Raw genomic sequence first — 25433 nt, 5'->3', positions numbered from 1 at the left:
AAGAGACTCCTGGAGAGCATTGAAGATAATTTCTTAATCCAGCTAATAGAGACCCCCCCCCACCCGAGGGAACCTGATGGTCACTAATACAAGTGAACTCATCAGTGACATTAGGATCGGAGACAGCCTGGGCTGCAGTGATCATGCACTGGGGGAGCTGCAAGAAAGCTGGGGAGGGACTATTTGTTTACAAAGGCTTGTAGTGATAGGAGGAGGGGCAGTGGGTATAAACTGGAGAGGGGCAGATTTAGACTAGACATAAAGAAGAATTTCTTCACCATGAGAGTGGTGAGACACTGGCACAGGTTGCCCAGGGAAGCTGTGGCCACATTGGAGGTGTTCAAGACCAGGTTGGTTGGGGCCTTGGACAGCCTGGGCTGGTGGGAGGTGTCCCTGCCCATGGCAGGAGGGTTGGAACTAAATGGTCTTTAAGGTCCCTTCCACCTAAACTATTCTATGATTCTATGATTCTACTTTTGTTAGCCTGAACTCTTGAAGGACAGTGAAAACAGCAGAGGCGAGCTGAGTGCCAGCAGTAACCTGAGCAGCTGTTCCTCTGGGTGACATGCAGGTGGATGTGATTTCTGCCTGCCTATAGTGTCTCCTTTCTCTGCCAGCTCTGTGTTGCACCTTAGTGAATGGTTTTCCTTTAGCACTCTGGCTCCTAGGCCTCTGCTCCGATGTGCAACTTCAGCTTGTCTTTGCTCTTCTCTGGACATGCTCCAGCACCTTAATGTTCTAGGGAACCCTAGAAAGGGAGTTAAAATGACTTGTTTACTTCAAACTCCGAAGTGCCTTTTTCTTATTTTGTTTTTCTTTTTTCTCTATTTCAGAGGTGAAAGCTGTCTACAACCTAATCGAGCAACATCTCAATCTCCCCCCTTCTTCCGACGTGTATTACGAGCAGCTTTACCATTTCAGTTGTTCTTTCTACTGCTTTTACTTCTGGCTTGCATGGTTCCATCTTGTGAGGAAGACTACAGCTGCACCAAGAAAAACAACGTCATGCATTCTTTCCATCTCATGCTGCAATACCCCAACGGGCCTCCACCAACTTAGAAAGCAGCCCAGGGATCTTCAAATATACCAAAACACACACTCTGTGGTGCTTTTTCATGCTTTTTAATAGCCTCCTTTCTCTGTGGCAGGGAATGTGTTAGATTTCACATCTCAAAGTATATATCTTGACAAAATTCAACATTTTTGTACGGAAAACTTTTTCTATAGATTTTTAAACTGTAAGCAGCAGCACACCTTATACTCTGATGCAATAGATGCACTGTTTTATAGGGACAGTGCTCTTAAGCTTGCAAGGAGATTGAATGCTGAGTTATTAGATATAGAAACTACATCACAGTCTTCTTAAACACAGCAGTCTGTCTCAGGTTAGCACGACAAACAAGCAGTTGAAGAGGCACTTGGCCTGAAATCACTGCACACCCTTCACATTACCTGTAGCTTTTGCTTCTGTAGTCACATGATGGAAAAAAAAAAACAACTATGTATTTTTGAATCGTTGTCATTGTATGTTATTCATCCACCACATTGAGTAACAGGATGCACATTTGTTTTGTTTTCCATGAGGTGTTCTAGTGGTTAGGACTGCTGTGTTGTCTTTTTATACCACTTTTGAGATAAGAAGTTGCTGCATTGCATGGAAACGGTGTATAATGCGCATATTTTCTAGATGAACATGGTTATGTAGACTGTCCCTGGTGTATACAGATAATGTAAGGACTTTTTTAATGAAAGACTTTTTCAGTTTTTAACCTGCTGAATAATGTACAGTATCTTGGAAGAAAATTGTGCGTTTTTATAAGTTTGTCTTTAAAATGAAACTGACACTTGGGCAAGGGCTGGGAAACACTGTGTACAGTCAGCGTCGCCGCTGCTTCTTGACTGTACAGTGCGAGTGCTGTCATTAAAATTTTGCCAATGTCTGCAGGTACTGTCGGGGTGTTGGGAGTTGAGGGAGGGCAACCATCCATGTAGAATCATGGAATCATTAGGGTTGGGAAAGACCTCCAAGATCATCCAGTCCAACTATCAGCCCAATACCAACATGCCTACTAAACCGTGTTCCAAAGAGCCACATCGATGTGGTTTTTGAACGCCTCCAGGGGTGGTGAGCCCAGCACTGACCTGGGCAGCCTGCTCCAATGCCTCAGCAGTCTATCAGTGGAGAAATTTTTTCTTACATCCAATGTAAACCTCCCCTGTTCCAAGAGTGCTGACCCTTCCACTCCTGTATGGGTCACCGTATTGCCTGCTAACACAGCAGTGTTGGGAGCAGTGTAACCACTCGCCAGAGCAGGCATTTACAAATTCAGAAGTGGAGCCTTGTGTTCAGCGGCACAAATTCTTTCCTTTGCAACTGCCTGTAATTTCTAAAAGGAAGAACACAAAGCTGATCCAGCCAGTGCTCGTTGCCGGATTGAAATGTTTCCCCACCTTGGAACTGATTTTCTAACCTGGGAGTTGTGGCAATGCCGGGGAGGGGGAAGTGCAGGTCGAGGAGAGCTCAGTGCAATCACATGGAGTTTGGCTGAGCATTAAGAATTTTTGTGTTTGGTTACAGGGGAAAATCATTGGGCAGTGAGCCCGTTTCTGCAATGCTTACCTAGAGGAAATGGGATTTGTGATCAGCCTGTAAGAATTGTCCCACCTTTTCTACGCTTGCCACCACTGGTAGTTGCATATTCCCCGTTGTCTGGCGGGGATTTATGAAGCAAGTTGCTTTGTGTTCTTATGTTCAAAGATGGTTCCTAGAGAAAACCAACAGCCTTTTTCCCAACCACGGTGGCTAAAAATAGTATGGTTTATTTGCAGGATGTTAAGCTAGACTAATACATTAGCTGTGATGCAGTTAATATTGCAAAGTTTCCAATGTGGTTCAGGAAAGTCAAAGTTTATGATTTGGCACTTTTAGTAGTGGTACTGTACAGTACTTTACACCCACCCTCTGTGCTCACGTATGGCTCAAGACACACCAGCTCCAGAGTGATGTGTCAAGTTCATTCTCGAGTAGCAATGCCCAGGCTACATCCTGCTGAAGACGAGGATCTAGCAGTGCTTCCAAACCTGACAGCAGTCAGAGCCTCTAAACCAGCAAGCTGCTCTGTGGCTGTGGGGCCAGACTTGAGCTACAGCTACCAATTAAACAGATACAGCTCTCACACTCGTACTGTATCCAGAGATCAATGATGAATCCTCCTCACCTCGCACAGACAGACAAACGCTCTCTTCCTCTGCCATCGGTATTTTGGGTTTTGAAAGCAGTTACTTTCAGATGGAGCTCATTTAAGTTTCTGTCTGTGTAGAAGTCGGCCAACTCTAACCATTATTTCATTGCCAGGTTGTCACAAGTGCCCATGCAAACCTTTCTGCCAAAAAATAATAGTCAGCTGCTGACATGATATTCAGTCCTTCTGCCATTAAAGAACCTGTGCAGGAGAAGAGAGGAAATGAACAATGTCAAAGTTCGAAAGAAAATTTCATAGCCTGCAATTTCCTTTCATTATGTACAGTTATATCAAATTGTTGAGCTGATGTAATCTATAAAATGAAGAGCTTTTATGAAATTATCTCAAATTGTCACCAAAAAAAAAAAAAAAAAGTCTGGGAAAGTAACTTACATCCTTTTTTCCCAAAATCTATTTTAAATAGTTTTACTTCAAGGTGATTATGACCATTGCGCTGTAGGCTGACACTGAAGCCTGCTTCAAACAAGTCTTGTATAACCACCGATTTCTTAGTGGTGTCTTCTCGCTCAAGACTGGGTTGTTCATGTTCAGTGATGGGGACAAAAATAGGATTAAAGCAGGTAGGCAAGAGCAATAGCGAGAGCATGCAGACGTGCGCATGGTTTTGCACGTGCATTGTATGTAGGAGGGAAACCAGGCTAGAACTAATTTGAGGTGAAGTCCTATTTGGTGAGGAGAGGGGGGCCTCAATCTGTTAATCTGGTCACCACACCCCCAGAGTCGGCAACAATTCTGCTAGCATGGGGAAGAGAACTGTGCTGTTCCTACGACTTCCTCCCCTGCTCCAGTTAAATTTGTTGGTCTCTGAAACACTAGGTCACAACCTGCAACTTGTGTAGTCACCAGGTGCTTGGAAACATCCCAAGAACTCAAGTACCTGGCAAAGGAAATCAACCTACGTGTTGTGGAGTGACTGTGGTGGTAAGGATGAGACGCTTACTTGCAGACATCATGATCATGCACTCGTGAAACCAGGCGGAGCTCAGCTACAGGAAAGAAGTGATGAAAAAGGTGTATAGGTTTCATGATACCTGTTTTTCAGCCACAAAAATCTACACCTGAATGAAGTGCATATCGCTAGACAAATACTGCAAGTCCACAGAACTGAAAAGCAGCTCAGGGAAAAGGAGGGGTTGGGGTTTTTTTCATATTGGTATAACATATATAGTCCTTTAAAAGGCACCATCTTCAGACATTTCCATCACACATTTGCAGTGAGGGTGAAACATTGACACTAGAACCACATATAAAGTAGAACTCAGAAAATTCTGGGGAAAATGGACATGGGAAAAGTGCAGTAGCCACTGTTAATGGCTATGCCAGCTCCTTGGTACATGTGGGGAGTGAAGGAGGTTTTGTCTGTTCAGGCAGTAGTGGCAGAGGCTGGCATTTCTATGGCAAAGCAATCTTCTTTTTTTACATGCACTTAAACTGAAATTGACTGGCACTCAACAACCCAGAAGGAGTATAGGTGACACATGTGAAGATGGAAGGAGTTAAAAAGCATCATGATCATAAGTAAGACAAAGCTTTAACTATGAAACTGCCATTTAACTCAACACATTTCACTTCAGTAGTAAAACACCGGGAAAAATGAATGTAAATAATAGCTGTTTTCTATATTTTAGTAATCCGCTTGCTTTTCCTATTCCTGCTTACATCATCTTCTTTAGAATTAGCTTAGGCAGTGGATCAGCACATCCTTAACTGTTTTGCTGAATCATGATTTCACAGGACATAAATAACATCAAATGATTTAATTTGAGAAGAGTGGTGATGATGGCAAAGGCATTTCCATGGCTTCCAGCTGAGTGCATGGAAGGGTCACCAGACAGTGCACTACTCAAAGAAATGGTGCAGCCTACAGCTGGACTGACACTAAAAGCTGCCATGGTGGTGACTGCCCTCAGCTGTTCTAGCTCACAGCAGTCAGGAGTTATCAGCTACCCTGCCACCCGGGACAGAATCTATCGAGATGTATATGTATATATTGAACATATATGGGTTTGGTACTCAGCCTGATAAAACAGTAATTCCTGTGACAGGGCCTTAGGCTGTGCATGCTTTAGGGCACTTCAGACGACGCCATGCAAATCCATTCTCTTTTTTTAATCTCGGGTCTCAAGGTAAGAGCAACCGGTCTCCCGCAGGTGCTTATCTTGGTGGGGAAGTGCAGGGAAGGGGAAGAGTGCTGTCTGTTTTTGCCGTGTGCTCGTTGTCCTAGGATCAAAATAGATCCATAATCATGATCCTATCTTTGATATATGTGGGTTAAAGCACATTCTAGGGAAGAGCAGCTATTTCATAAGTGCACAACTATTTTCTACTGTTCAGACAAAGGAACAACCTCGGATACATAAAAGCAGTCTCTGGGGGGCAGCAGCAGCATTGTCCTTTGCAAGACCTTGGTCATGGCCATGGCCATTAGATAGTCAGCATGCTCAGGCTGAGCTTCCATGTCACACTTTTGTGCCCTTTTAAACATATGTATTATGAATCTTCTGCAAGCAAGTCTAAATTACATGTGCAGGACCTGATCCTTATAGGGGAACTTCAACCACCCAAACATCTGCTAGAAAAGCAGCACAGCGAACCACAAGCAGTGCAAGTACAGATGGTGGAGAGCCCGACCAGAGGAGAGGCACTGCTGGACCTGTTGTCACTAGCGCAGAAGAACTAATTGGAGAGGTTAAGATTGCAGGTAGCCTGGGCTGCAGTGATCACGCAGCCTGGTGGATCTGTTAAAGCGAGTCCAGAAGAGGCCATGAAGATGATCTGAGGGCTGGAGCATCTCCCAGGCTGAGAGAGCTGGGGCAATTCAGCCTGGAGAAGAGAAGGCTCCAGGGAGACTTTATAGCAGCCTTCCAGTACTTAAAGGGGGCTCCAGGAAAGCTGGGGAGGGGCTCTTTATCAGGGAGTGCAGGGATAGGACTGGTGCCAATGGTTTTCAGCTGAGAGAGGAAAGATTTAGAGTAGATATTAGAAATAAGTTTTTTACTGTGAGGGTGGTGAGGCAGTGGCCCAGGTTGCCCTGAGAAGCCGAGGCTGCCCCATCCCTGGAGGTGTTCAAGGCCAGATTGGATGGGACTTTGAGCAACCTGATCCAGTGGAAGATGTCCCTGCCCATGGCAGGAGGGGTGGAACTGGATGGTCATTAAGGTTCCTTCCAAACTAAACCATCCTATAAAGTTTAAACATGTTGTAGTTTGGCATAAGTTAGAGTCAGTTTTGTGACTGAGTTGCTGTAAGTAATTTCATCTCTCTGAAAACTAACTGCGTTTTTTTGAGACAGTGTTCTCCTCTAAAATGGTAACACAGGGCATTGATGCAAAAAGGCCAATGCTTATATTTAACCAACGCCTTCCTCAAGCTGGCATGAAAGGGGCTGAACCTGGGAAGAGGGGTGAAGAGGGGAGGTGACCCTAAACTGACCAACAGTGTATTCCATCCCATATATGTCATACTCAATATGACACTGAGAGATCACGAGTGTCTCGCTCTCCGCTGTGATGGCTGACATCCAGTGAGGCCCTCATCTGTCTGGTTGCTTCTGATCCCAGATCTGTGAGATTCTGAATCCAGTACCCAAGTCCAGCTCCCTCCTAGCCATGGACCCACTCCCTCGTGTCTGCTCTGAAGTATTTATGGTGATGTATAGCCATCGAAGGATAGGCCGGGGGAGTGATCTCAGATGTTTGTATATTTTTATTACTTTCTAACTATTTTCATTATTATCATTATCATTTCATTGAAGCTGCAGTTTTAGTTTCCAACCCATGAGACTTTTTCTTCTCATTTCCCTCTCTCTTTTCAATGAGGGTTGGAGGTAGGGTGAAGGTTTTTAGGAAACTGAGCTGCACGTTTTTTAGTTTCTGGAATTTAGCTGTGTGAGGCTAAACAATGACAAAACAAGACAAAAATTCTTACCTCAGAAGAGGGCTGATCCCTGGTGGCAGCTTGAATAGAACTAATCGGCAGCTTTCTTGGGGCTTTCTTCATTTTTAGGCTCTGTTAAACCACTGTAATGATGCAAATACAGCAACTGTCTTCAATACTTCACAAGTCATCACGAGGAAAAGAAGTTCCAGCATTTAAAAGGATGTCCTCCTTTCATCACAATGATCCCTGTGTAGATTCATTATTCAGTCAGCAAGGAATTAACATATTATGGAGATATGCATATTTACCGAAAAAAAAAGATCTTAAAAGTGCTACCTGCCTGAGGTTGCTACACATTTGATAGCAGCACCCAGCCTGTCAGGCACCGTCTCAAGGGAGAATGTTCCAATACATATTTTCCCCATTTTCTCTTCTCTGGCAATATGACAGCATTAAAACCAGGTAATTTGCAAGAAGACAGCGGTGTGGAAAAGTTCTAATGTTCCTGGAGACGAAACATTTTACCTACCTGAAATGCTCCAAGATGCACCACACTTCTTAAAAAAAATATTAAGGCTGTTTTAACATTTGGTTCAAGTTCCAGACTTGAGGGGAGCCTCAGCATATTTTTAGCAGCATACATAAGGAATACATTGGGGGTTTGTCTTTCTTTCGCTCTTTCTTTCTTTCTTTCTTTCTCTCTTTCTCTCTTTCTTTCTTTTTCTTTCTTTTCCTTCCTTCCTTCCTTCTCCTTCCTTCCTTCCTTTTCCTTCTTTCCATCCTTCCTTCCTCCCTCTCCCTTTTAAATCCATGGCAACGGGCACTCTTGCATAAGCAAGGTTTGCTCACCTCTGTGAATATTCCAGACTGCAGCATAATTTCGTCCAGGAGAAACAGCCACCTCTGGTCAAGTCCCAGCTCAGCAGCAGAAGCTGAGGTACAGCAGGGCAGTGAAGGAAAGCCATGAACCAGCCATGCTCTCCTCCCCTCCTCACAGCTCCTCAGCATTCATTCATTCATTCATGCTCAAACTGGAAAAGCCCCCCAAGTTCTAAACTGAAAAGCAGCGCGGCAGCTCTGCTCAAGCCTGGCAGGAACATAGAATCATAGAATGGTTTGAGTTGGAAGGGACCATAAAGACCATCCAGTTCCAACCCCCCTGGCACAGGTAGGGACATCCCACTGGATCAGGTCGCTCAAAGCCTCATCCAACCTGGCCTTGAACTCCTCCAGGGATGGGGCAGCCACAACTTCTCAGGGCAACCTGTGCCAGAGCCTCATCACCCTCACAGGAAGAAAAACTTCTTTCTAATATCTACTCTAAATCTTCCCTCTTTCAACCTTAAATTGTTGCCTCTGGTCCTGCCACTGCTCTCCCTGATAAAGATCCCCTCCCCAGCTTTCCCGTTGGCTCCCTTTCAGTACTGCTCCAAGGTCTCCCTGCAGCATTCTCTTCTCCAGGCTGAACAGCCCCAAACCTCTCAGTCTGTCTTCTCATGGGAGGTGCTTCAGCCCTTGGATCATCTTCATGGCCTCTTCTGGACTCGCTTTAACAGATCCATGTTCTTACTGTGTTGAGGACTCCAGAATGAACACAGGACTCCACACAGGGTCTCAAGGGAGCAGAGAAGAGGAGCAGAATCGCCTCCCCTGACCTGCTGCTCACACTTCTTTTGATGCAGCCTGGGATACGATCGGCTTTCTGAGATGCAAGCACACACTGTCAGCTCATGTCGAGATTCTTATTCACCAACAGACCCAAGTAACTCTCTTCACGGCTACATGGACTTGCTTCACACCAGGAATGCAGCATCAGAGAGAGTCTGTGGGATACAAACCCATGATAAGCCCAAAATTTCGTTCAAGAGATGAAGACACCCTTTTTTAGTCATTTTGTCTCATACCTCCCTGTTTAATAAACTCAGCTGTTTTAGAGATGTGCGCCCTCCCCTTATCCAAAGAGGAATACAGCTACATTAATCCAGAGAGCCGATAGCTATTGGCTTTTGCCCATTTTAAAACATCAGTAGTAATTTTTAATAAAATGATATTCAACAAATTATTACCTGCGACAAAAAGTATCTGCAAAAATCACATCATTTTCCTGGTTGCACTGTGCTAGTAACAGCACATATAGATCACAAAATGTAGCACAGGTCTGCGGCATTGTTCTTTTACAAAGTCAGTCAGGAGCATATTTCCAAGGAGAAGTTAATTTTACGATTTTTACATGCTCTTTCCCATTTTCCTTTTAAGACGTTTGTTTCAAACTTGCTTATAAGTTTGCCACTTCTAAAGCAAACCAACCAACCAAAACAAAATATCACTTACACATTTCTTTGAAAAAACTGTATTAAACAAAACAATTGCACAGGATAAGGAAAATCAGAAGAATAATACAACAGGCATTGAGGCCAAAAGGTGTTCAAGCTCAAGAAGCACTGAAACACATCTGTTTCACAGAAAAGTTTCTTCCAAATGAAAGTACCAATGAATTCCAGACTGCACTCATATGTTTTCCCTTTTCTTGCAGTAAATATTCACTTATTTAGAAGGGCACTACTATATATTACAGTTTCTTAAAGACAATAAAAAGGTAGCTAGTAAAAATATGGACAATCAGCAGCATCTGGTAAAACAAGACAATAGATTTGTTTAACTCACTGAAAACTCTTTATGCATCTCCTATAAAAAATATTCTCCTTGGCTTTGAAAAACCACCAAGATCGAAGGCTTGACTAATACTGAAAGTACGTAAATGACATCATGATTCAAGTCCCTAATCCAGAACATTTTGTGCCTCAAAACAGACTTCTGGTGTAATCCCAATTAAATTCCACCATACCCGAAATGCCCAGAATATACATGCATTACATTTAAATACATCCATTTAGAGTGACTGCAATTTTAGCTCACAGCAACATGAGATAAGGGCAGTTGCCAGAACAAATGATGCCATCCTGCTCTTCACTGAAGTCATCGGCCAGGCTAGTTCCTCTGCTTGTTTTAAACGCCCCCAGGAACCAGCACGACAGGGAAGTTTAAATCCACATCTTTGGTGAAATTCAAACAAGTCATCACACTTGCAAGGCAAAATAATAGCCAGAAACATCACCATCATCATCATCATCATCATCATCATCATCACCCCCTGCCCTCCCCTGCTCTTGGAGGGACCCCATACAAGATATAAAAACAACTGCATAAGGTGCCATGCACTTTGAAAACAAGCAAGCAGCAATCCTGCAGGCAGCAAGCAGCTCCCATCCACTGCCTCATCACCTGCAAGAGGTTTCAGGTGGACAGGATTCCACACGGGAGTCAAAACGAGAGGGAAGATGTTTTGTTTCCAGCTGCTTTCACAAGCCCCGATTAACAGATCATATACAACTGCAAACAGTTAATATTAAGAGCAACCTCTTGTACCTAAATATTGTAATAGATTTAACATCATTAATAAATATATAAAACAACATGTTAATTTCACAGACAAAAACACATTTAGAAGATCAGCATTAACTGAAATATCCAGGCAATTTGGTCATTGTTTAAAGCACTGAAGAATTATACATGGATAATAACACGAAAGTTAAGAACAGGCTCACACAATATAATCTCCAGCTTGGTTTAACATTTCTGAAGAGGCTCTGAACCAGCCTAGAAGCTATTCTGAATGACCTTCAAATGAAGGCCCTTGCAGCCATTGCATATTTAAGAATAGAAGAAACTCTTTACACTGTACATATCTCGGCACTTTATCTAGATCAGCTGCAAAGCAGGTATTCCCCAGGGACCAGCGGACACAGGTAAGTGAATCTGTCCCAAATGATGCTGCTCTACATTTCATACATTCTCATGCTGAAAGAAGAGATTGTCTACTCAGTGCTTAAAAGCCTTGGTCTGGGAGATGCAGAGCTAGGTGCTCACTCCTGGCCCTGACACAGACTTTTGTCATCTTAAACCAGGACTCTTATCCCTCTGTCTCAGTAATTAATTTATCTCTGTCTCAGGAGAGGCAGTAATTCCCTCTCTCATAGTACTATTCGGAGGCTTAATTTCTTAAGGTGCTTTTGAAGAGTCTCAGAAAAGGCACTGTAAAAGTGCAGGTATTGTAATGTCAGAAAACCAGAGGTGTGTGTCCCACAGGCCTTTCCCAAGATAGCCACGTGCAAATCTAGAAGAGATGAGGACTCACACTTGGTTCCGCTCCAGCAGTCCCATCACAGTACTTTTGTTGTCTCCCATAGCTTTATGAAGCTTCACATTTCTGTGTTTCAGCAGAATTACTGGGCTGCCCCATTTCGCAGACTGTCTCCAATCTCCATTTGTTCTAACGAGCCAAATTCGGGATGTGTGACTGGGGACTTCCTTTGCCCTCGGAGAGTGTGTGCATTCAACATCTCCAGCAGCAAATCATACACTGGGACCACATTTTTACACTTCATGCTCAGGAGATGCTCCATTCCTTTGTTGCTGTGAAGGAGAACAGAAAATAAGTCAGCAGTCAGGGTCCAACAATGCAGAGAGGAAAACACACTCATGACTTCAAGAAAGTCCTTTTTTTTTTTTTTATTAGGAATTAAGAGGATTTAACTGCTGAAGTCCATCAGACTACTTACCACTATCAACAGTAACAACATCCCAACATACTTATGGGCCAAGTGTTTTAGCATTTAGAGAACTGAGATTTGTTTTACACCATACGAACTGGCTTCAAAAATAATTCAGATGTACTGACCTTATTGAAATCAAAAAGAAAAATCTCTTTGATGCTGGAAATATGGGTGCTTTGTACAAAAGGGGAATTTACAGTTTATAGCTCTAGTGACTAACCTCTCCTACATGGTTAACTAGGAAGACCAAACTACCCTGGCTGACATCAAACAGTTTGTTTCCTCTCTGCATGTCCGTTGTCAGATCTTGCAGTTGGCTACAGGCATTGAAAGTCTTTTTTTTTTTTTTGTTATACAGTAAGATACAATGACACCTTGTTAACTTGAGTGCTCTGTGGCAGTACCACGATTGGGACTAACAGGAGATGGCTACTGCCATTGCAGTTACACATATGTGCATTTCAGACGCACTCAAGTTTTTGGTGCCAACTTTGTGTTCTTGTTGTTAAACATTTCAGGCAGATGTAAAACCAACAATTTAATATAATCCAGTTGAGACGGCATTTTAATATCAACACATTTTTGAGTGCCAGCAAGCACTCGAGTATAATGCTTATTTAGTCGTGCTAGGATGGAAAGCCTTACAATGAACAGAGATGAAGAGCCGTATTCTCTCAGGAGTCCTCCAGAGATCAACACTTGTTTAGTCGCCATAATAAACAAACCTTATGTGTTGCACACACAGATTTACCTTGCGTGTCTGACGTGAGAAAGGAGCATCAACAAATTGGCCAGACGAGTTGTCTGCTGCTGTGAGGGGATTCCGCTTTTTGCAATAACCCACACCAGTGCATCTGTGACTACATTAAGCAGGTGATGCAATTTCCTGTTGCTTTCAGGTTCTTCTGCTGACAAGGGAAACATGCCTAAACAGAGAAGAAAAAAAATTACTCCCTGCCCATAAGGAAGAAAGAAAAGCTATGACTGTACATTTTTTTTCTGATGTAATATTTCAATAGGATTAGAAAAGATGCATTTCCTGACACCTCAGCTTAAGACTGTACAAATGATGCTCCATCTGTCGCGCGACGCTTCAACATACATTTGTTTGCCAAAATTTGCTGACTGCATCATTGGCAAACTGAGTAATTCTCCCAAATCCTCCCAAGACAACATGTTGAACATAGACCCTTCAGTAAAGAGAACGGACATGCTCTCCATTAACCAGAGCATTTTTCCTTTGAATGACTCCGCACTTTGTAGTTCAGTAACAATTATGAATTACGTAATTGCTCTAATCCCTTCCCTTCCTTTTTTCTCTGAGTATATCCTAGGAAGGGAGAAGAAGATGGTGAGAGACACTGCTCATAGGCTGACACTGTCCTGGCCTCCCTGTAGCTCAGAGGGTGCCATAAAAGAGGACTTCTCTACATTGGGAAACCTTAAAAGTAAGCAAAAGCCAAAAAAAATGAGGTTGGGATTATGGAGAGGGAAGAAATCACCACTAGGAAGGTCTGGAAACACACAGTGACATTACTGACAGAACAGAAGAGATGGGGTGGGGCAAGCGAGAAATCCTTCCAAATATATTTATGGAAGGACAGAGATCCAGAAAAACTCAAAGATTAGGAGTAAAAGATAAACTTGGACAAGAAAGAAGAGCAGGGAGGGACAAAAGGAGAGGTTTTTCTCGGAGGTGAGGGTTTGAAGAAAATACAGTTGATGAACACGGTGTTTTGTTGGTTTCTTTTGCTTGGCTGGCTGGTTGGTTTATTTTTAAGAAAACAGAAACAACTTTTTTTGTCTATTGGAATAATTTTATCCATTTACAAACGAGTAGGGTAACAGTAGCCCTTTCAGAACTGGGCTGAGAATTACCAGCAGGTCCTTGCTGAAAAGAGTAAAGATACGTAGCTGTTACTTTGTTGTTAGGGTTTTTTTTTTTCGGTGACAACATTAATTACAAAGCGTTCTTGGGAATAATCTTAATTTACTGGCGACTACTCTAAACTAGCAAACACACACTCTTATTTGTCCTGTGTAAAAGGCTGCAAGGCAAAGCTCCTATCTTGAAATTAAACTTGCAGAACTGTTCAGCACTTTCAATCATTTCTATCAATTAATTACCATTAAATAGGATCATTTAAGCTGAATTAATCATCACTCAGTTGAGCATCTAGTTTTACTAGAATAAAGAATGAAGTACAGTTTTGTAGAGCTGTACAGCAACTCTACACATGACCAGGATCCGCGGAGAAATGAGCAAAAGTTCTCATTAAAAAGAATATATCCTGGACAGCCTGGGCCATGAGCCCTAACTTGTGAGAAGCTTTCAGACTTTGGGCTATTCGTGTAGATCTTACAATAGGACATAAACTCTAAATCCACAAACTATGCAGCTCAGAAGTTTCTTCAGCAAAAATCCATACAATCCGACAGTTAGAAGTCCTTTCCCCTTGCTCTCTTTCAGCAGCTTTAGTTCATTTGATATTTCCACCATTTTTAGAGGCCGATTTCCCAGCCACCCTCGAAATAAAATGTACAATTGGGTGAGTGTGAGAGTCAACTGCATACTCACTGGAATTGAGGAGGATCATCGCCTTGACACACAAATACTCCTTGTGCTGCAGTTTCAGCTCTCGGAACCTTGAGGTCATGGCCAGGAGCATATCAAAGATCTCCAAAATTCCCTCTACGCATTTCCCCTCATCCCTATGGAAACACATTTAAAACATTACCAAAAGAAGTAGAATTAAGGAAGTCTGACTCAGCCAGATAAAAGTCAGAGCATGAAGGATTCTACAAAAGACTTACCAGCTCATCTCTGGGAGAATTCAGAAGGTTCTATCATGAAATCTAAATTGAGAATTACAGTGATATAAAAGGTCAGCACCTCTAAGAAACTGATCTCCTCTTTAAAGCACATGCAGGACTGACTGCAGTTAAGCATGACCGTATTTCTGTAAGAGGCTTTAGTGTCACAGCCCTTATAATTCACAATAATCAGTTTGAAACTGAAGCGTGGGGTGCAGTACCACTTTAAATCATCTTCCAGATTCGTTTCACAAGGAATTAATAACGCAGCTGGTGACATCACTATTTGTACCTGATGGAGGCCTCAGGACTTGGTGAATAAGGTAGACTCATTAAAATAAGTTTTTTGTAGCAATAAGGCATTTTTAAAGAACAAAACGGCCTCTACTCCCATCCTCCAGCACCTTCTTCTTTGAAGGTGTTTAAATGTAGATAGAGTTATGGAGTGTTTGGGTCTGTTATTTTTATGTTTGCAAGTGTTTGCTGAATGTAAGTTTCTCTATTTTGGATATTAGAAATAGTCCCATCTTCTGATGTGAAAAAAAAAAAAAACAACCAAACAACTCTAAGCCATTTCAATGGGTTCAAAATTAAGCAGCAGCAAATTTCAAAGCCACTGAACAGTAACTGAAGTTACTGTTCCACTTTTCTGATTAGCTTTTTCGAATGAACTGGACTGAAAGAGCAGTTAAGGTCACAGTATTCAGTGCTTCTTATACTGTCTGTAAAATGAGACTTTTTTTTTTCTTCTTTAATGCTTTTAAAACAGATTTAAGCATAGCAGTGCAGGAGAATTAAAGACCTTTACTCCTCCACTGGATCCCTCAAGGAAGGTGGTGAGCCTTTGGGCTGAGAGGCAGGCACAGCCAGAAAACACCAACCAGGCACAGTGAGTACTGCTTCCAGAAAGACAGCTGCATGAATACTGCCTATTTTCCTGTGTTCCTCGTAGCAAAGAAGAATTTTTAGCTTTGGAGAAGGACAGGCAGCTACAAGGTTCGAAACCAATAGACAAGCATCAGAGAAGTACTTGTCTACAAAGATTATATGGGAAATGCATCTGAAGCTGAGCTAAGTTAAAAACAATCAAATTACAGACCAGTTTCATATACACGTGCCTTAAAAAAATAAAATCACAGCATGACCAGATGCTTGTTAGCTCCCACTCTGCTTTATCTTGTGGAGATTAAGGAGTGCATCAAATAAGCTCACTCTATTCAGCACATTTTAGTTCCAAGGAACCAAATGTATCATACATTTTCAGCAATTTCCTATCATTGCATTGAACAATGCAGTGTGTCCTTGCATAGCATTTATATGAGCAGATAATAATTTATTTCATACCTTTTATAAATTAAATTTCTTTCTCTTACTAACCTGTTTCACTTTCTGTTTCTAAAATGATAATTGTTATTGAGCTTAAGTCATGGAACTGGTACAGAGCTGAATTTCCCCAGGTTGAAAAGGCTGAGACATTTTAAGCCAACCCAAGAGAGTAGATTGTTTCTCTGACTTTTTACCAATGTGAAGCCCAGGTCAGTTCCTGCTTAGGTCATGTAGAAAAATACCCTTACTAATCCATATGCTGTTGGTACATGATGTTACGGAGAAATAATTTTTAATCTTGCAAGCATGCTGCTGTACCTTGAAAAAAACCACTCAGTACTGAAAAGCAACCTAGAGGTTATTTAATCCCTTTTGGCTACTGCTGTAATGTTCATTAATATAGCTATTTATGAAGTCTGCATTACGAGCAGGAAAAAAAAAACAAGTAGAAAAGCTACTTAAATAATTAAAATATGGCCTGACACGGTGTCTGCTTTTTTTGAGGGGTGGAGGCAGAAAACCTATCAGTTGGAAGAAACTGTTTGACAATGTAGTGCATAGGGTTGACATGTCTACAGTTTCAGCATCCAGAGATCAGAGCCAAAAAGAACGAAACCAAAAAAAGATGTGAAAAATACAGAGAAACTTTACACTGTCCTGTGCTACAGGAATTAAGGAACTAGAAAGTTCAACAATACTGTTTATGCTAAGCATTCCTTAAACCCCTGTAATGGGTTTACATTACAAGATGATATTTTTAACAAACAAGAGTAAAGGATATTGTTAGATAAATTATCGATAGCATCTTCCATACTTGGTTCTCTTCCTTTGACCCTACCTCCAAACATGCCAATACAAAACGTTCTCAAAAAGTTTCTTTCTCTTACCTGTCTAGTACAAGGTCTGGTGCAAAAATTAGTTTCCCAGGATGGTCGATTGATCTCCACATCAAACCAACCATTAAAACTTCCATCCAGCAGCTCTCTAAGAGTCTCACTTGGTCGTAGAGGCTGAGATCAATGAAGCCTAAAATGATGAAAAGATCATAAAATAAATCTGTCTAATTCTCTGTTGTGATAAACAAGACTGAGTACCTGAGCAACAAAAAGAAACAGAAAGAATCACGGGTTGTGAAGAAAGCCAGAAAACAGGGCACTGACATCAGAAGGACCATGCTGCCCTGTCAAATAGGAACATAGATATTTGTTCCTATCAAACCTTTGAAAGAAAGCAGAGACTGCATAGAGTAAAGTGCCTGGCCATGGGAGACAGGTTTCCTATACCTCTTCCCAGTTGTCTGAGGTCTTAAAATACACAAAGTGTGTTTGTGCTTTTGCAGAATCTGCTGTCACTAATTTATACAAATGCTCCATATTTTTTAGTCTTAATAACCTGCTGGGCTGGAATACAGTCAGTGACAGCCCGAGGCTGATATAAAAGGAATAATATGCGCTCTTGCTTATCACTGCTAAAAGTGCTGCCTTACAAAATCAATAGCCTTGCTCCTTTTGTTATAAGAAGGGTAATAGGAGCCTATGAGTGGTACCTTCCCTCCTAGATTTCACTGTCACAGAATTTACTGCAGAATTCACAGCCAACAACAGATTATCTGCCAGAGATGCACTCATCGTTTTAAAAGTACTTTTAGAAAAATAATCATGTAAGAGCAAATAGTATAAACTGAGAGTGGCAGTTTCCTGGGAAACAATGGCCCAAAGACATTTCTGAAGTTTATATTTCAAGAAACATTTACACAGGCACGTGCTGATTGCTCCCGCACGACCGAGCAGTTACAGGTTTTAAACATCACCTCAGTTGAGCTGGATGTCAGACTGAGTCCCGGCATTTGATCTACAGATAGAGATCCAGATTTATTCCAAATGTCATCTGCCAAATTCACGTTATCTGCACCAGCAGTATGGTTTATGACCATTGAGCTATTAGAAGGACTGTACCTTTCCTTTTCCTAAAAGTCTTATGCTTTAAAGATCAATGACAGCACATCACCACCGCAGCTTCTATTGCAGTATCAGAAGGGCCATTTTATTTGCTGCAGAGTACATTAAACTACCTATTTTTCTATGGCTGTAGTACATGTCCTTTAAATCATGTGTGCTTTGCCTAATCATTTAATTATAAATTACTAAGACAGACAAAAAACCCCTCACGCTGGATGTGCAGTAACCATGCTGCTCTGGTAGCCACACGCTACATTGCATAATGAATCCAAATTTCAATATTATGACAACATCCTATTGATTAGCAACATAAGTTCATTACTGAACCATGTTCAACCCTCTTAGACTAGGTCAACAAGGTAAAAGGCAATTATGGAAGTTCTGTTCTGCTGTCTGACAACTCAGAATTAAAATACTTAGAATTCAGAAGGAAAAAATCCAGGCGTCAGCTGCTATTTTACTGAGCAACAACAAAAATACAATCCATTAAGCTGAAAGTACAGACAAAAATACAGTCACACAGCAAGCCTCGTAACAAAAGATGGTCATTAAACATAATAAAAATAAAAACAACCAACCCAAAGATTTATCTTTCTTATTCAGGCAAAATGTTACTGTTAACATGAACATCTATAAGGAAAAATAAAAAGATTTTCCTTCGCTTTTGGTGTTGAAACAACATGTAATAATAATTTAGAGGTGCAAATGGACTTAGCCAGATACACAAAAGCAAATATTCAGCTTTACATAAAATAAAATTACTGTTCACTGGTCCATTATTCAAGAACTCTACTTTTTTTTAACTTCCTCCAGGAAGCAGAGCACGGATCTGAATGATTAACTTTAGGCAAGAATTCCTGAAAACAAAATTCTATGTCCTAAGCTCTAGTCATCACAGTTATCATAATGGAAAAAAATAAATAAATAAATCCATATTCAAGTAAATGCTTTATCTGCCATGTAATATGGGAATATTATTTATAATAAGGCTCATATTAAACATCGCATTTATTTTGGGCATTGTTCTAAAATGGTGTTCACTTCTGTTCCGTGTAACAGGTGTGAACAGAAAAAACAAACAAGTAAGATAAAGTGGAACAGTTTTGAAGGGGTTTGATTGCTTCAGTGGATTTGCTTCATACACTTCTCTCTTGCAAAGAAAAAGTTTTTCATTCTGACAGATGCAGAAAATAAACTAAAGGTTATCAATGCCAAAATTGGGGTTGGTTGGGAAACTGGCCTTTTATAAAAAATCTAAAGATTAATCTCAACTGGCTGAGATCTTGGGTTAGGGTTTTTTTTTAAAAAAAACTAACATAGTATAAAAAAATAGACATTTTGAACAATCAAAATACAGCAAATACTATTTGGGGTGTGCATGGGGGTGTTCCTCATTCAAATATTACTTAAAATGAAGTTATTTTCTAAGATGTTTTCTGGTTTCCTTCACAATTCTCTTCCTACATTGAACAAAATCAACAAACAAGAAGATTGAAATTCTTACCAGGAATTTTTTTGGCCCAACCAATCATGTGAACCAGCTCTTTGTCTGCCAGTTTTGTCAGGGACATCATCATGGAAGCCTCCGTGAATGGTTTGCTGGGACGACTGACCAACACATTTGGAGGCTCCGCTTCCAGTAGGGTTAAAACAAACTGCTCTGGACTGACTGTGCTGAGCAGGATCTCTTTTACGCGAGTTGCTGTCTCACTGTATTTCTTAGCTTTGCTAATGCAATGCACCTGATCTTCTGAATTACGATGGCGACGCAGAATCCGATATCCACAACGTTCTCTTCTGGAGCCTGGTATGAGAGGAACACAACTGAATTGAAGTATTTTTTCTTTCAGTGTTGCACTATGTAAATCCAAATGTTCAAGAAGAAGGGCAAAACCTCTCTTGGATGTTCTAATATTGAACATCAAGTTTCAGAATTATCTAGAGTGTTCAGCATCGACCTTACATTTCTTTCCACTGACTTCAGCTGAGGATTTTGTTTATTCTACTAAGCAAAAAAATAATGTTAGAAAATATTTCTCTTTGAACTTCAGTTAACTGACTTTAAAAGTCCATGGGAAAATTCCATTGACATCAAAAAGAGATAAATCAGGTCTTTAATGCAAATAAAAATAGCTGTTTATAAATTCTATTTTAGATGTAGAGTGGAGAAGAAAAGACTTCTGAAAGTCTGGACCATGATACAGAGCAAATAGTTGAGCCAGACGCACAGCTGGGCCTCACTGCCAGGTGGGTGTTCAGTTTGGGACTTACTGAGTTGCACCTCATTTTCTCTCTACATCCCATTAAGCCAGCAGGTGTTTCCCCAAAGCAAATTCAGATATCTACAACTAGGAGAAGAAAGCCCTCTGGTTGGAGTTCTGCATGCAGAACACCATTTTTGTTGCAAAGAGCAGTAATAAATTCCTGGATTTAATTTATTGTTCATACTGACAACACCAACCAATCTCCAACTCTCTGTCAGTGTTACTGGTGGAACCACAGTTATCTGTTCTTGCATAGCTACCATGGAAAGGGTCTAATGGTGTCTCCAAAAACTTGGTATGGACATTTGTTAGAACATTCAGCCACGCCTTCTACAAGGATTACAAATAATCCTTGGCAGTAACTAATGTGCAAGATTTTACCATCTTAAAAATCAGGATATTTAAAAATATTAAGTCATTAAGAGATCCTTAGACTGGAACCCTGCAGCACTTAACATTTCTAATAGCAGAGCTGAGTTGTTCTCTGAATCTTTTAGAATTTAATCTTTTGTGCTAGTCATCCATACTTCTACTCACATATTATACTCGAAGGTTGAATTTTCAAAGATCTAATAATGACTGTGTTAGCATAAATCTATACCAGACCAACATTTAATATTGCATACATAGAGACCATGGAGTTCTAGAGCATAATAAGTTGTCTCTTTTGGTTTCAGTCCCAGAACAAATTTGACAAAAGCATCCTTTCTGCTACTTTCTTGACATTGCTACATTAATGAAGTCTTTTTTTATGTGTCACCTAAAGACTTCTTGCCACAGTCATAGATGCTGGTTCTTCTTCATTGTCTGATTAAAGGCTGTGTAGGGTGTGTGAAAACAAAGAAGCAGGGGAAAATGGAGATGGAAGAAGCCCAAGAACCGAATAATCAGTGACAACAAGCAGACTGACCGGGTTACTCTCAGGGCTATCAAAGGAGAATGTCCAGCCTGTGTCCTGGGCATGACACCCAGAAGACAAGTCAACAAGAAAGGGTTTTCTTTTCACCTGGAGAGAGCAGACATTCCAAGTCTTCTTCTATAAAGAACAGAGGAGCTGCTGTCATATACCATAGGTTTGACGAACTGCCAGAGACCTATTTGTGTCTGTTTATGTGTGCATTTGCAAGACAGCTTGTGCACAAGGTATCTGGAAGAACAGAGGATCCAAGGGCCAGCTACTGGTTAACATTGACTTTCAAAAGCCAGTTACTGGAAGGATCCAGAGCACATATGCGTTTCTGTGACCGCTTGTATTGGAGAAGGTCTGAGCACAGGCAACTGAGGTGAGGCTGCAGGCCCAGAGGCTGTCAGAGGGCAAGCTATGGGGATCCACAGGCCAAATATTCCACAGCCTGAGAGTCTAAACCCAGCTACTGGAAAGATCCATGTTGTTTAAATGCAGATATTTCCCCACTGCCTGTGTTCTCATGAGGGCTATATCTGTGCTGATATACGTGGTTGACTGTGTCACTATGCCAACCCGTACGTCTACTGGCAACCAATAAACATTTACAAGTTCTTATCAAGTTGTATGTATTATAAATAATTATAGACCATCTAAATATTTGACTTAACAAGATACAGAGATGTTGGTCAAACAGAGTAAAGGCACAGCAATAAAATACTTACAGCTTCCCAGATTAGGGACTATTGCTGACTTTACCATAAACTCCCTAACTATACTTCATACCTAATATTAATTCATATAAAAGTAATTTAGGCAACTGGAGAAGTGTACAAGATAATCAAATCCTTCGTTCTTCCTACAGCACTCTCCTTATTTAGAGCTATTCTTTGGGCAAGGAAATAGCTGTATTCAGCTGAGAATGCTGGACCAAGGGCAAGACTTCAAGCTAGAGTACCATAGACCACATGGGTAAATGATCACAAGAATATAAGTAATAAGACACTCTGGAAAAAAAGTCATTAAAATGAGCCTGTTGTACACCAACCCGTGAACAAGCCACAGTAGGTATTACTGGCAGTGAAATATGCTATATTTAAAGCAACTTCTGCTTTACAAATTATTTGAAAATTACAAATGCCTCTATTGTCCGATATGGCGTGCAGTTGCTCTTAATATTGATTTTGGTCCTTGGCAGCTGCCGATGTAACCGACCAGTTCAGCAGCAACAGCAGATTCTGCCACTGAGTATATATTAATCTGGTTTTGTAAGTGTTTGAGCTTAAAACTTGCTCAAGTATACATTGTCACTCCAGTCACCTTTGAAAGAAAATGCAAATGTTCTGGTGAGTATGTCTGTATTTACAGAGCAGTCCTACTGACAAAGAAGGTACCATCTGCCATACGCATATGAGAACATGAGCTGAAAATACGGTAGTTTTTATAACAGTGAAAATACAATTGATATATCTGATGTCCAGAGAATGCCATGAAATATTTTTTCTCCACTTACTTTCTCTATGAGAAGTAATTTGCTGTATTTCCAAGTGCTATCCAGAAACTGCATGCAGCAGCCAAGCACAGGAGGAAATAAAGAGCCAAATCCTGAACTGTATCAGCCCACTGACAAGTCTATTTTTCTTTCTGCAATCTTGTGGAATGATGCCAGTGTTCGAGGGCAGTGGCCCTCCATCATATGGCCCTTCATCCTCCTCTCTCAGGGGGGGAAGTGGGCAAAAAGGAGCTTTATCTCTGGAACATTTTCAACGTACGGAGAACAGATAAATGGGGAGAAAGAGAGCAGGGCAGAGGGAATAAGAGGTAAGTCTACTTCAATAGGGAAACCAAAAAAATCTTGTGGAAGAAAGTCTATTTGAGCCTCAGGAAGCAAAAAAAAGAAAAGTATGAGCAAAGCTGCTCCCACAGTGGCTAAAGCCAAGTGATGAAGCAACTCCCCTCTTTTTTACTGCCTTTGGCAAACAGCTCAGTCCATTTCAGCCTCCCCAGGTGAACACTGGAAACCTCCAAGAGAAGATCTATTTTATCCTGATCTGTTTTATTTGCATTTGGTGGGCATTTTACTGCAGTATTCCTATTTTCTTTGTTTCTGGTGACAGCGCTTTGCAGTTATTTTTCTACCATTGCTAGTAGTCCTAGTGCCAAATGTTTGCAGTTGCTTTCTTGTTTGGAACAGTAGACAACACAGACTTCCTACGGAGACATTTGCAGATGCACTAAGCCCCCCGTTGTGCTTTTGGCAATGATAGTATATCTTGTAAGATATACTATCTTGACAATGAAAATCCATTGTCTCCTTAATCCATTGTCATGAAGCACTCCCAACGTATCCTCCACTGAAACACCCAGAGCTTGTTGGGTTCTCTTCTCGAAGTCTGTCAATGTGATGATACCCAACAGAATTTCAGACCAGGAAACTCCAAAGAACACATTCCTACTACTTTCTGCTCTTTTAAAGATGATATGTATTGCCTGATCTCATTTACACACAGAAATGTATATTATATATTATTGTATATTACGTATTATATCATACACTCAATTGTGTGCACTTTTTTCTCAAGTTGTCCAGTGACAATATGCAAAATTGAGGATCAAAAGATTTGATGTAAACTGTGCGGAGTTTTTATGAGGAGGACCTTTCATAAACTACAAAGTGGTAACTGAGGTTCTTTTATCAATTCTGCTGGACAACAAGTCTCCACCAAAAAAAATGCACTTACAAACCATTCTATACTATCCAGGGTTTTAGCAGATGTGAATCAATGCATTCAATAAGTGACCTGGAAAAAGTGTAGAGATGGGGAAAGGCCTTCATTAAAAAGAAAACATACTCTTTTATGGCTTTATACATTAAAAAACTGGTATTAAAGCACCTCTCTAACAAGGAAAACTTTGAAATATAATCACTCTGGTCTGCAGGAAATGGCATTTAAGTTTCATGCAAGAAATAAAGGCTTAAAATCTGTCTTGTTTAAATGTCTGTCACCATGTGTCCATGCATCAGCTTTACTCACAGGTGCCTCTTAACTCACCAGGCAACTCAGACAATTCTGAGTAATTTTTATATTCCTTTTTCTGGAAATGTATTGTTAAGATTCTCAAATTAAATTCTCAAGTCTCAAATTTCCGTGCTACTATTTAAAAAAATTAATCTTTTAAAAACACAGTTCCTGATCTTTTCCTGTTATAATTTCAAAGTGTCAGTTTTGATCTGGCATAGTCGTTAATGTTCTATAAACATTCCTTATTGTAAGAAAAGAAGTTTTTGAATATATGACAAGAGTGAAAGGAATACAGGCTAAGACGCAAGTACATATTATCATTACTTATTGCTTGCAATACCATAGTTCCTGTAAGGTCTGATCACAAACCAGGACTTCCTGGACAAATAGAATAAAAAGATTCATCAGCTACAAATGAACAAGAAAGCTGCAATCATCACAGGTCATACGGTGATTATGAACTGCCGGCGTGATGCAATCATGAAAGAGGAAAATAGGATCCTGGCTGTATGTAGAGAAAAGCTCCCACAGAAACAGGTATGTATTAATGCTACTACATTGGGTAGAGTTCACAGGGATACTGTCCGCAATTCTGGTCTTCTAAGTACAAAATGGATTATTTCAGCCTGGAGCAGACCAAGGGACAAGCTACCTTGACTACTTCCAGATTCTGGCACTGGTGAGACCGCACCTCGAATACTGTGTTCAGTTCTGGGCCCCTCACCACAAGAAGGATGTTGAGGCTCTGGAGCGTGTCCAGAGGAGAGCAATGAAGCTGGTGAGGGGGCTGGAGAACAAGTCTTATGAGGAGTGGCTGAGAGAGCTGGGGTTGTTTAGCCTGGAGAAGAGGAGCCTGAGGGGAGACCTTATTGCTCTCTACAACTACCTGAAAGGAGGTTGTGGAGAGGATGGAGCTGGGCTCTTCTCCCAAGTGACATGGGACAGGACAAGGGGGAATGGCCTGAAGCTCCGTCAGGGGAGGTTCAGGCTGGATATCAGAAAAAAATTCTTCACAGAAAGAGTCATTGGGCACTGGCAGAGGCTGCCCAGGGAGGGGGTCGAGTCGCCTTCCCTGGAGGTGTTTAAGGAAAGGGTGGATGAAGTGCTTAGGGACATGGTTGAAGGGAGTGTTAGGAATGGTTGGACTCGATGATCCAATGGGTCCTTTCCAACCTGGTGATTCTGTGATTCTACTTTTTTTTCTTTCTTATTTTGCAAGACGAGGAGATTTTTTTTGTCCATTTGGTTTAAAGGCTGTGAGGGGATTAAATACAAACAGCTTGTAAACAATAAAGAGAAGAGAAGCCTCTAAGCTACAAGAAAATATTGCCACAAGAACAAATGGGTATTAATTGTCCTGCACTAATTGCAAGCTGGAATTCTGAAGAA

The 25433-nt window shown here is 41.1% G+C and overlaps 2 protein-coding genes across 9 annotated transcripts in view; one reads left to right on the top strand and one right to left on the bottom strand.

The window, feature by feature from the left end:
• SYNE2 (spectrin repeat containing nuclear envelope protein 2) overlaps positions 1-1059 on the top strand; it is a 154919-nt gene extending 153860 nt beyond the window's left edge. The window contains exon 116 of the mRNA XM_054066775.1: positions 834-1059. Within this exon, the coding sequence (XP_053922750.1) occupies positions 834-1059 (226 nt within the window). The remainder of the gene's footprint in view (positions 1-833) is intronic.
• Positions 1060-3306: 2247 nt separating this feature from the next.
• Positions 3307-25433, bottom strand: part of ESR2 (estrogen receptor 2) — a 37595-nt gene continuing 15468 nt past the window's right edge. For 5 of the 8 annotated variants that reach the window (XM_054066772.1, XM_054066766.1, XM_054066771.1 and 2 more), the window contains 7 exons: positions 19358-19657; positions 16783-16921; positions 14334-14467; positions 12507-12681; positions 7992-11615; positions 7191-7388; positions 3307-3443 (listed from right to left, as the gene is read on the bottom strand). In XM_054066772.1, coding sequence (XP_053922747.1) covers positions 11426-11615; positions 12507-12681; positions 14334-14467; positions 16783-16921; positions 19358-19657 — 938 coding nt within the window. In that variant the 3' untranslated portion in view covers positions 3307-3443; positions 7191-7388; positions 7992-11425. Of the gene's footprint in view, positions 3444-3624; positions 4250-7190; positions 7389-7991; positions 11616-12506; positions 12682-14333; positions 14468-16782; positions 16922-19357; positions 19658-25433 lie in introns of those variants that run through there. The other 3 variants (XM_054066768.1, XM_054066769.1, XM_054066767.1) reach the window with 3 other exon arrangements.

This window comes from Cuculus canorus, chromosome 5 (assembly GCF_017976375.1).
Source record: "Cuculus canorus isolate bCucCan1 chromosome 5, bCucCan1.pri, whole genome shotgun sequence".
Lineage (NCBI taxonomy): Eukaryota > Metazoa > Chordata > Aves > Cuculiformes > Cuculidae > Cuculus > Cuculus canorus.
Note: the sequence above shows the minus strand (reverse complement) of the source record. Positions and strands in the feature narration are given on the sequence as shown.